Below are 12,478 nucleotides of genomic sequence, written 5' to 3' on the forward strand. Positions count from 1 at the left end.
TATATCCTGCCTGCCCTCCTCCTCTAGCCATACTACACATGCCGCCTGTCATAGGTGACAACCAGGGCCCTGAACAACTGTATTCAAAGTAGAGCACCAAGTAGCTGGCACTCCTCCCCCTGTGCTGCGCACCTGGCTCTAACCATGCTGCTCTGAGGACCAGAGAGCAGTCAGCATCTTACACGTTTTCAGCTTGCTTTTCCCAGGACTGATGCAGAGATTTACTCAAAGTAGGTGTTTAAGTAGTTATTAAATAGTATTTCTAGTTACTTCCTAGCTGCCTAAAGTGAAATGCTCTTAACATTATGCTTTGATTTTACCCGACATATGTGAGTCCTGCTTAAGCTTCTCAAACTGATTATCAAGCCAGGGAGATTTTGCCCTCAAGGTACATGAGACAGTATCTGGAGGCATTTCTGGTTGTCATAGCTGGGTGGGGGTGCTACTGGCACCTACTGGGTAGTCAGGGATGCTGCCCAACATCCAACAATGTCAGGATTGTGACCCAGAGTGACATGTGTCCGGCCCAAAATGTCAATAATGTCAAGGTTGAAAAATCCTGTGATTTGCTATAGTTTCTGCTTCACCTTGTGGGATTTAAGCAGCACTAAACACAAAAGAACCAAACAACTGAACCTATGTGGCTACAATTACTTTTTCCAGTTTCTTTTAAAGAAAAATTTCTTTGGTTTTTCAACATTAAGTTCCCTTATTTGGAAAACCCAAAGAGCTCAGTTAATTAAAATGGCACAACCACAACAAAGTGTAGTGTGATGACAATACGAAGTCAACTAAGATTAAAAACTGGTCTAAGACTTTAGATATAATATAAGTTTTATTCATCTGGTGGTACTTGATGCTCACAGGGCACCGTACAACAAATTTAAAAAATACAATATGAAAAAAATTGAACAGCCAAAGAGATCAATTCCATTAGAGGGCCCACAGAAAAACAAACAAAAGCCCACAGAAAAACCCACCCACTGTCCACTTAAGAACATTAATTTCCTCCTGCTTAAGTTTGGCTTTAAGAAACACCGAAGGAAAGTGCAAAAGAAAAACTCTTTGATAGTTAAAACTTCACATAGCGTCTTTCACATGAGTATATCACAAAATGCTTTCCTTATTCAACAAGCATATAAACAATCTAAACATCTGTAAGCCTCTATTTGGTCCCAACTTTTAAGATTGTAGGCTTTAATACTTGCCTCACTGCTGTTCTCAAATTTTTCCATCCGTAAAAAGTCACTTATGGTACAGCCTTTGCTTCACAGTGCCACTACAAAGCATGGATGTTTAACATAGAGTAAGGGCCCAAGCAAATTGAAAGTATGCAAGTACTTGACATGAAAGTGTAACTAACCCAAGACTTGTTTAAAATCAAACTTTGGCTCTGAAATCTAATTGTATTCTTCAATTTTCATGATTAGCATAATAACTGAGGGTTAATTTGCCATCAAGTATAATAGAGAACAAACAACAAGATTTAAAGTTGTAAGGTGGCTATTATTAGAAAAACTTCTAAAAATAGAAAGATGACTTTGGAAATTTAGTACACACTGACCTGTCACAAAGTTTTATCACACCATAAACAACAGAGTTACAAAAAAATTTTGCCTGGAGACTTAGCTAATGCTCAGTATCAATTTTCTACAAGTCAGCCAATTATAAAGCTGTTTCTCAAGTAAGCTTCCCAAACATGGAGCCCTCAGAATTAATAGTTGAAGGATAAACCTCCTATTCTTAGTATATTGGTTTTACCTACTTGTGGCAGTCATCCTATGCTTAGGCTGCTGCAGGTCTATTCCCATTAAAGTTCACAGAAGTACTATTACATAAGAAGACAAAATAAAACAGCTAAAGAAGTAAAATGACTAAAACATTTTTGGCTAGAAAATTAGGAAAAACTGAAAACATACTTTATTACACAAAAAGCTACAGCCATAATGCTTGGTTCTTCCAGAATTAAATGGCATTTCAGTTTATGCTTCATACTTACAGATCAATTTATTATCTGATTAATAAAAGTAAAACTAAGCAAACCCAGCCACTGCCATTGTTTACCATTGGCACATAAGTAATCTAAAACTAAATGTCTCCCTTTTCCATTATACTGCGTTTCTTAAGGTCAAGGGGCAGGTCAAAAGCACCTTTGCATCCCTTACAACTAAGCACAATGGCTGGTATACAGAAGATGCTCATCGGTATGTGCTGGATAAACTGCTGAGTAGTGGCTTATGACAACAGAAAAAAGCCCAAAGATTATTTTATTCTAACTAGCATTACTTAGTAGCCTCACTCCCAATAGGTAAAAAGCAGTTTTGAAGATACCAAGGTCATATTCTAAACACAGATCACTTCCCTAAACATGTTCATAAAGCATTTTGAGAAAACAGGAGATGAAAGGCGCTATGTAAGTGCAAAATAATTTCAAGACAGTTCAGCAAAGGTGCTATATTTTCTATGATGATGTAAGGGTTGTGCTAGTTTGAGGTGAACACCCCCAAAGCTACTCTTCTTAATGTCATTATCAACAGAACAATGGAATTTTGACAAAGATGCCATCACTTTATATAGTTTGTATTCTGCTAACTATGTTCTATAAACCAGGTGACAGAAAATGATAATTAAGCCACTTATTCTACACAAACCAATACTTGATCAAAGTTCCGCATTTTACAGTCATGTTTAAAAAACACACACAAGTTATTAGCATTTTGTACACAAATGTTTATTTCTCAATTAAACATTCCCTTTAAACATAAGGAATGAATTCTAAATCTTCATAAAGATGAATTACAAATGAAATCCCTCCAGTATAATGTGTGTATCACTGTGTTCTTGGTCACTACTGGCGTTTACTGTTTACATCAAAAACAAAGACAGGTTATTTAAAAAATCATGCTACTGGATTTCTAGCTCTTCTTCTATGACCAGTTCTACGCTGATCTGCAATGTTTAAAAGTTTACATCACCAAATCGAAGCAAGTTTAAGTTGTGAAACAGCTGTGCATTAAACACAAAATTTAACAATAAAGTTATAAGATATAGTCAAGTTCATAACGAATATAAGTATTCTTATCATCATTGTAGATTCTTGGGTAATGTGCTATGAGAGCATCCTGTGAACCAATGTAGATGGAGTTGTAAATTTTCCAGTACACATCTCTGACTTTCCGGGCTGGGTGAAACAAACCCTGGAATAATTAAAACGTTACATTATTTCAAGAAATACTTAACTTTAGCATAACTAACAAACTAACCATATAAATGACTGTATACATTTCCCTTTAGAGGGGGAAAAACCTAACAACTGCACAAAACTGCAGTAGGAAAGGACAAAATCTAATCCTCCTTCCCCAGATAACCGTTTTCCCAAAGGGCACATCCCCTTGATAATTAGGAACAGTAAATTAATTCAACTAAATTATTTTTTTCAACAAGCACACTTTAAAAAAATCTGTAACCTACCTGTAAACAATACTGCAGCATTCTACATGGTCCAATAGCAACTCTCAGACCCTCCAGGGCCCCCATAACTGCCTGAATTACATGGGGAGAGGTCTCAAACACATTGGGCCATACATAGTTCAACAAGTGATTCAGCGAATCTTCGCAACCAAATCCATAAACCCCAAGTGACATGTGTTGCACCACTGCACTAGCCGTCTGTCTATGTACAAGGTCCCTGAAATGGAAGGGGAAAAATGCTCTGTGTTAAGATACAGTCTTAGTTTTACAGAAAATACCTGCCTGTCCATTGAAACTAAATCACAAATTCACTGCATGGAATGGACTGAGAATCATCCTCACACGGTATGTATGTGATGTAGAATGCTTTTATAGAGACTAATTGAGACTTTTGCTGTAATAACTCAAACCTCACCATGGCTCAAAAACAAACCATATTTATTTTGCTTTGGAAGTAATGAGCTAAGAAAGCTCGGAACAATGTACATTTTTGTATGCTACTAAAAGGGTTATATGACTGTACATACAAGTGATTAACAGTAATATCTCATTTTAAACTGTAATTTTATTTATTTATTTATTTAGTATTTTAGGGCCGCCCCTGTGGCATATGGAGGTTCCCAGGCTAGTGGTCAAATCAGAGCTACAGCTGCTGGCCTACACCACAGCCACAGCAACATGGGATCTGAGCCATGTCTGCGACCTACACTAATGCTCACTCAACGCCAGATCCTTTACCCACTGAGAGGCCAGGGATTGAACCTGCATCCTCATGGATAGTAGTCAGATTTGTTTCTGTTGAGCCACAATGGGAACTCCAAAACATCATAAATTTAAAATCTTCTAAAGTATTTCAAGTATTTCAATATTGGCATACAATAGATAACTAAATTGAGATTAAGCCCCTTTCCTTATAAAAAAAATTTTGTTTCATTCTCAACTTGGGGAAAGGAATAGAAGGACCAGTAATTCTTTTTTTTTTTTTTTTGTCTTTTTGCTATTTCTTGGGCTGCTCCCGCAGCATATGGAGGTTCCCAGGCTAGTGGTCCAGTCGGAGCTGTAGCCACCGGCCTACACCAGAGCCACAGCAACGCAGGATCCGAGCCACGTCTGCAATCTACACCTCAGCTCACGCAACGCCGGATCGTTAACCCACTGAGCAAGGGCAGGGACTGAACCCGCAACCTCACGGTTCCTAGTCGGATTCGTTAACCACTGCGCCACGACGGGAACTTCCAAAACATAAATTTTTTATTTCTGCCACACCTATATATAGCATGTAAAGTTCTGGGGCCAGGGATTGCACCCTCGACACAGCAATGAAAATACCAGATCCTTATTAACCCACTGTGCCACTCAGGGAAGTCCACAGAACATAATTTTTAACTGCAGATCACATACATCAGTGGTCACACTATGAAGCTCAGGCACATCTCACTGAATTTGGGAAAGTATGATTTACTCCCACTTTACTGGACCTCAGATGGCCAAGCTTTTATAGAATGCGATTCTTATTCTGTCTCAGTATCTTCCATATATGCCCTGTGATAACCTGTTGAGTCCTGTTAGTCTCCCCTTTGGAAGATCATTAATAAATAACTTTTTTTAGTAAGTAACTTTAATATGCACACAAAAGTAAATGAATGGGCTCTTCCTTATCTTTCCTGAAAAATAAAGAGCCAGTGAAACAGTCCGTTCCCTTACTACTTTGGACCTTTAATTTTCCTTTACATGCTCTTTTAAAAAAAATTTTTTTTTTTAAATTATTTCCCCACTTTACAAGTTTTTAACTACTTTTGTGTTTAAAACTATTATGTCAGTTTATTTATTTACTTTGGTCTTTTTAGGGCCACAGCCACAGCACTTGCAGGTTCCTAGGCTAGGGGTCAAATCGGAAATGTAGCCACTGGCCTTACACCAGAGGCACAGCAACACGATGCAAGCCACGTCTGTGACCTACACCACAGCTCAGAGCAATGCTGGATCCTTAACCCACTGAGTAAAGCCAGGGATCGAACCCACAACCTCACGGTTCCTAGTCAGATTCGATTCTGCTGTGCCAAGACAGAAACTCCTATTGTGTCAGTTTAGATAGTAAAGGTTTCAGGACTCTCTCAATCACCTCAAGGGGAACTTATCGGTGGTCACCATCTGTTTAATTGGGGGCTTGCAATGGGAATAGTGTGGGTCTGGTAGGCTACACTCAGTAGTTCAAAAGCCTAACAGAAATCTCAGCTTCACCTGCCACAACAAAAAGCTAAAAAGACTGGTTCTGACACACTGATAAGCTCACACTCATCAATTCCTCTATATTTGACTTAATTTTTAAAACAAAAACTGAACAGTTACTGCTTTTCAAAATGTATTTAGTCTAATAGATATGAAAAGGGGAGGGGCACTTGGAAAAGAAAACTTGGGGAACAACTATAGCATGTATTTTATTTGAAGGTAACAGTCATGTTTAAAGTTTCATAAAAATCCAGGCCAGTAATCCCTACTTCGGCTGCATCACAACAAACAGGTCATGTAATAATTATTTCAGTAAGTTCTAAAATGTAAGAATTTTAACTATTTTCTTGGATTTAGTTCAAGTCACTTACTTACCTATCCATTAAAGCATCTTCAAGTAATGGTGTTACAGCATAAATGTAGTCCTTTCCCATTTCACCAATGTATTCAAACAAGAAGGAAAGTGATTTTAACACTCCATTTTGAACATTCAGTTCAGGAACTCTGTATTCATTCATTAAGGCAGGTAGTACTGTGAAGGGTGAACATGTTTCAGCAACAATAGCAATTGCTACAGTGGTACAAACTCTGTTCTGCCTTTCCTGAACTTTGAGGTTGTTCAAAAGTGTAGCCAATACATCATGAGGGCTGGAAAAAAATAAATGTGTCAACATATTGTTAAATTACAAGTCAAAACTTTTCAGAGGGAAGAAAAAAATGCAACTGAATGAAACTTTATGAACTTGGTAACTTTATGATAAAATACAATACTTTTCACATCACTGGCATTATTGTTTCTACTGAAGAACTTCATTTAAATTAAAATGTTCATTTTAATGAAAAAATTCAAATATACTCATTTTCAAATGTAACTTACAGTCTTTAGGAAACTTCTTAAAATACAAAGAAATTTCATTAAATGCTTAAATTGAGAAGTCTTTGTGTGGTCAGAACATGGCCACTAGAGGTGGGCAACCTTAAAACAGTATCCTCAACAGCAGTCTTCCGTGCCACAGCAAAAATCTGGTTTACTTTTATCTTCCCTCCCACGCACCTTTATTATGTTTATTCTCCTTTATACATTTATTTTACCACAAACTTAGAGGAACATAGGAACTAAAAAAGTTGGCACAAAAGCTATTCATTGCAAATCTGTTTACAAGCTAGGTGAAATAAACATTACTGCTATCAAAAGGAGGGTGAGGAGACTCTAATTAATCCGACTTTTGTTTTATTGCCTGAAAGTATTTTCTTTGTTATTAAGCCACAGGTACATAAGTATCTCATTTTCTACAACAACTGTTTCTTCTACTTTGCTTCTGGTGAGTGGTTGTATTTATATCATCTAATAAAATAGCTGTAATTCAGTTGTCTGTAGATTTATTTTAGAAAAATATTTTTAAAATACATAAAGCATTAACATGAGAAGTGAATTTGGTAATTGTTTTACTAGGAACTGGCCTTAACATTTCAAGCAATATTCTAAAGGACCAACAAAATTTGAAATTATTCAGAAATGGTAGTTTCCCTCTCTGAAAACAGTAAGTGTGATTAAATGAAATTTAAAGTGCTTCCATCTATTTTAATTCAACTTAAAATTTAAAGAAATTTTCAAAAATTGAAGGTCAGTGTTGTTAAAGTCCATTCTTACTGCATTACTCAAACCATTCCTTAAAAGAAATAGCTTAAAAAAAAATTTCTTCAGAAGTAGAAGTATCTTTTCAACACTACAATGAAAGTAAAAACAAAAAAACATAGAAGTAAATAATACTCACCCAATGGCCTTTGCAATATAACCAAATGTGTTGACTGTGGCTCTACGAATAGCTTTTTTGTGAGCTTTTAAGAGCTCTAAAAGCTCAAAGCAAATCCTCATCCATTCTCTTGCAGACACATATTCAGCTCCCCTAATTTTAAAAAAAGTTAAATTTTTTTGTGATGAGAAGTTTTAAAAGGTAAATTTGATTATCAATACATTTTAAGCATTAAATTAAAATGTTATTAATGTTCAGAAAGAGTGCTTTAATTTTTTTTCTTTTTCTAGGGCCGCACCCATGGCATATGGAGGTTCCCAGGCTAGAGGTCTAATCGGAGCTACAGCTGCCAGCCTACACCACAGCTCATGGCAAGGCCAGATCCTTAACCCACTGAACAAGGCCAGGGATCAAACCCACAACCTCATGGTTCCTAGTTGGATTCGTTAACCACGACAGGAAATCCAGGATGATTTAGTTTTAAAAATATACCTCCATTTCCTTATGACAATCCAAATTGAAGCCTATTTACTTATATTAGCAACATTAAACAAATTTGAAAGTGAATAAATGTGAAAGCCAATAATACCATTTATAGAAATGTTTAGGTAATCTGCTTACCTATCAGCAATACGTCCAACAAGATCAATACAATTCTCTTGCACTTTTTCATGCCTATTCTTTAAGATGGGAGTGAGTCTAGGCAGCAGATCTTTAATTGGCGGTGTCATCTTATGCATACCTAATTAATAGAAGTCAATACACTATCAATTAACATTAGAACTGCAACTTCTGTTCACTTTACTTTTTATTTAGCAATGTAATATACATGACTAGGCATAAATAAACTTACAGCTGCCTATGGAAAAGAAAATGCCCCAGATTCTGACCAAATGCAGGATTTTTTTTTAACTTTTTATTAACAACTTCTGATTATGCAGAAATGAAAGAAATTAGTGAAGTGATTTAAAGAAATGATGGATACTCAACAACAAAAAAGTTTTATTTGGTTCTGAAATGTATTTGTACACTGACATTTAAATATGGGGACATCTTAAGTTCCGGCCATACAAAACAATATAAGCCAGAGGTAGACATATAAATTAAAGCAAAATTTTCCAGAAAGGGCCCCCTTACCCTTTAACTGCAAAACAAACAGATCTCCAGTCTCCCTGCAATGCAGGGCATACTTGGATGGTATTTACACCTATGAAGAGAGAAAAAAGGAGGCAGCTGGCAGGGGCTCTTGCTCTAACTAGAACTGCTTGCTCTGATTCTCTCTCCATTGCTTTTCCCATGTTTTCTTACAAACAATATGGTTTATAATTCCCTACAAATCAGAGTCCCTCAAGTAGCCAAGTAACTGATTTTTGGCAAGTATCTCCAAGTATAGAGCACCAGGCTGAATTAGGGATTATATGTAAATGCAATGGTTCAACGATCTCCTGTACTGCATCAAAACCCCTTGCTAAAATGAGAAAAAACAGTGGCTATCACAGCCAGCTATATTGACCTCCTGATAGGTTACTTCTGCCCCTTTAAACTCTGCAGTTATTTCTGCAATAGTTATGTTCAATTATTATGAAGGATAAAACATGAGATATTTGCTCCTGTTCTACACACCAAAGAGCATTTGTAATATATCTGTGTTTTAACTTGGGTTAAAAAGCTGAATGGACAATTTTAAAGAAGTGGACATAAATAAAAGTGAGGTTACTTGATCAATTCATTTTTCTCCCTGGTTATTGTTCCTTGAACTTGATAGCAACCAGGAAAACCTACCATAACCATTTACTAATTTAAGGTGGAATAAATATATAATATTTAGTCCTAAAATTAAAACTTCAGGGTTCTCTCCACCTTCTACCTCTCCCCCCATATATTTCAGGTGAGGTATTATTATTAGGGTCATCACAAAACTTCAAAGTTTTTTGAGTTGAGACTATTCCCTCCTCTCTTGCAGGTCCTAAATTTGCCCTCTTTTCTCTTTTAAAGTAAAATATAAATGGGTTTTGGGAAATAAGACTCTTGTGACATCCCAAGTTAACTGTAATTTTCAGTAGTTTAAAAAAAAAATCAGACATCATTCATTACTCAACTCCTAAATAGGATTTTGTAATTTTACCTTCAAAAAACAAAGCAAATTAAAAAAAAAAAATCTTACATGACCAGCAAATTCCATACCTATTACATTTACAATGGCCTTCAGTGCTCCAAGAATGCTGCCCAATACTTCGGGGTACTCTTCACCCAAATACTCATACAAAACAACACCCAAGTGACCCATCAATTTTTCCTGTAATAGTAAAAAAAAAAAAAATGTGTTGAATGTTACTGTGTACATTACTCCTTTCAGTGAAGAAATAAAAATCTGATACAAAAGTTTACCTCTTGACAAGTCTTCATGACAACAGCCGTTCGAGATATCAAGTCAGCTGCCTGTTGCCTAACCTTTGCTGATTTGTTATTTAAACGCCACAAAACTGTACCACAGATCTGAGGCAAATAAGGTTTGACTCGTTTGCCAAGAGCATTGACCACTGTGCCAAAGCCGTTCAACATTACTGAGTCCTAAACAGGAAAAAAAAAGAAAAGCCAAGTTAAATTTAAAAACCACATTCAATGTGAATAAGCATTCAGTTTGTGACTAAACATTGAAACATACTAATATTCACTTTTCAAAAATCTAACCTAAAAACTTAAGGTAGAAGATATTCCTTTGTAGCCAACTAAAAGATAACATGAGCATTTCAAAAAATTATTTCCAAAAAAAATTTTTAATTTTATGGCCACATATGGAAGTTCCCGGGCCAGGGGTTGAATCTGAGCCACTGCTGTGACCTCTGCCACAGCTGGGGCAACGCCAGATCCTTTAACTCTGCACGAGGCTGGGACTGAACCTGCACATCCACAGGGACCCAAGCCACTAGAGCTGGATTTTTAACACGCTGTGCCACAGTGTGAACTCCAAAATTATTTCAAATTTAATTACTTATAAAGTAATAATACTTGCTTGAAAATGTTTTACAAATATGAAAGTCAGTGGCAACTTGCTATAATAATTAGTATCATTACCTCTGTAGTCTGTTCTTGGAAAGCATAAAGAATACCATCAATCAGCTGTTCTTCAAGTTTATGATCAATATCTGCTGCCCCCAAGTTGCCCATAATTTTCTCAATTGTCTCCATGACCATTTTTCTGTACTGTTCAGCTTCATCTTTCAGATCATCCACAATCCTGGATATAATTTCTGCTGCACCTACTTTGTTTGCCAACTCCACAGTAGTATCAACTAACTAAAAAGAAGGAAAGCAATCATGTAATTCATTGCTTTTTCAAGGAAATAAAGAGACATCATGAAAATGGAATATTCTAAAGATACTACTTAGCTAGTAATATGCTGAGAACAACTGACTTATATTATAAAAACTTTTAAGAGAAAGGTGACCAAAAAATTTAAATTGAGTCTAAATCAAGGTAATTTAAGGTTAAATTTGTATTCATGCTTCACCTATCCAGATTAAGGACTTCATTTACTAAAATGTCAATTTGTAGTTGGTTATTTATCCTAGAATGCAAAATCAAAAGGGAAGTTAATTTTGGCTAAAATCCATCTCCTTGACAATCAAGCACAACCAACCTATAAAGTTCACAAAGCAAAAGATATTTATGTAATACGCATTCGAATTAGACTAAAGGATTAGCTGAAAGGATTTTTGAAAACTTTTTTTCTTCAGCAAAGGCTTACCTGTCGGTAATTTCTTCTATCCAAAGCCATTCTATGTTGCCAGAAGTGTTTAAAAAAGGGAGGGAGGATCTCTGTTTTAATGTAGTTTGCTTCCACACCATCTGTTCCACAACACTGCTTTACCACCTGAAAGGTTGAAAAATACTAACAGTAAACACAGTCCTGTTTTAATATACAATATTTTGTAATAATATAAAATTCTCTTTGAATGTTGAAGCACATCCCAATTTAGATTGACAAATCCGGAACAATAATTTGGAAAAATTACCTTCAGCACAATTTTCTTCATTTCTTCATCTGGAGATTGGAATTCTCGAATAAGAATTAACATCACTTCTCTGGTATAGTAGTTGGCATATTCTGCATCCATGAGGGGAATAAGATACCCAATAGCCTTTAAGAATGCAGCCAGACCCTATTTTAAAATTTTGAAAATACAAATTTGTTACATTAGATTTAAGTCACTTCAATAAGTAGAAATAAAAAGAAAAATGAAATCAAATTGATGGATCTACCTTTCCTCTGTGTTGGCGTATACCCTTCCATAGAGGCTTTAACACAGAATCAAAAGACTCGATACCATAAGGAGTTGCTGCTTCAGCCAAGGCAGCAATGGCCAACGCACTAATGGTCCGTACTTTCTGCTGCTCATCCACAAGACCTATAAAAAAACCAAACACAGGTTTCCACTGAGTAACTTTACCTAGTTTCTATAATATCAAGATTCTAGTGATACATATAACAACTTAAGTCAAGCTGAAGCTGTTCATATTAGACAAAGTTAGACCAAAGCCAGTATGAACCACAGCCTATGAGCAGCTACTATTAAAAATCCCATCATAAACTATATGGTGTTTAGGCAGTTCACTTCCATTTCTCTCTCTAAAATCTGTAGCCTAAATCTCAAGAAATCTGTCTTATAAAAAACAAAGTTATAACACAACTTACCATGTTCAATGATTTCAACTAAACTTCTGAGATGAGGCAAGATGGCACAGCCCATAAGAATAGCTATCTGCTGTACAATCTTAATACCAGTGTGCCTAGCTTGCCAGGACTTCTTGCTTTTGCACACAGCTTTTAAGAAGGGCAATAATGATGGAATGCCCAGGGCAGAGGCTACAACAGCAAAAGCTCTAGCTGTTGTGTTACGGACATACTCATCCATGTTATCTATATCAGGCCTCATGGTAGAGATCATAGTAGCCAGACCAGCAGCCTAAAAGTTTAAGAAAAAGGACAGTCATGAGTTGATAACATTACCCCCCAACCATT

At 36.2% G+C, this 12,478-nt stretch overlaps 1 protein-coding gene across 4 annotated transcripts in view; it reads right to left on the reverse strand.

Annotated features, from left to right (window-relative positions):
* Positions 1–816: 816 nt before the first annotated feature.
* SF3B1 (splicing factor 3b subunit 1) overlaps positions 817–12,478 on the reverse strand; it is a 62,832-nt gene continuing 51,170 nt past the window's right edge. For 3 of the 4 annotated variants that reach the window (XM_047773141.1, XM_047773143.1, XM_047773142.1), the window contains 12 exons: positions 12,152–12,422; positions 11,719–11,864; positions 11,472–11,618; positions 11,204–11,329; positions 10,530–10,751; positions 9,843–10,025; positions 9,639–9,750; positions 8,076–8,196; positions 7,476–7,607; positions 6,076–6,348; positions 3,472–3,688; positions 817–3,197 (listed from right to left, as the gene is read on the reverse strand). In XM_047773141.1, the coding sequence (XP_047629097.1) occupies positions 3,039–3,197; positions 3,472–3,688; positions 6,076–6,348; positions 7,476–7,607; positions 8,076–8,196; positions 9,639–9,750; positions 9,843–10,025; positions 10,530–10,751; positions 11,204–11,329; positions 11,472–11,618; positions 11,719–11,864; positions 12,152–12,422 (2,109 nt within the window). In that variant the 3' untranslated portion in view covers positions 817–3,038. Of the gene's footprint in view, positions 3,198–3,471; positions 3,689–6,075; positions 6,349–7,475; positions 7,608–8,075; positions 8,197–8,591; positions 8,662–9,638; positions 9,751–9,842; positions 10,026–10,529; positions 10,752–11,203; positions 11,330–11,471; positions 11,619–11,718; positions 11,865–12,151; positions 12,423–12,478 lie in introns of those variants that run through there. The other variant, XM_047773144.1, reaches the window with a different exon arrangement.

The sequence above is a fragment of the Phacochoerus africanus genome, chromosome 3, assembly GCF_016906955.1.
Source record: "Phacochoerus africanus isolate WHEZ1 chromosome 3, ROS_Pafr_v1, whole genome shotgun sequence".
NCBI classification, from domain to species: domain Eukaryota; kingdom Metazoa; phylum Chordata; class Mammalia; order Artiodactyla; family Suidae; genus Phacochoerus; species Phacochoerus africanus.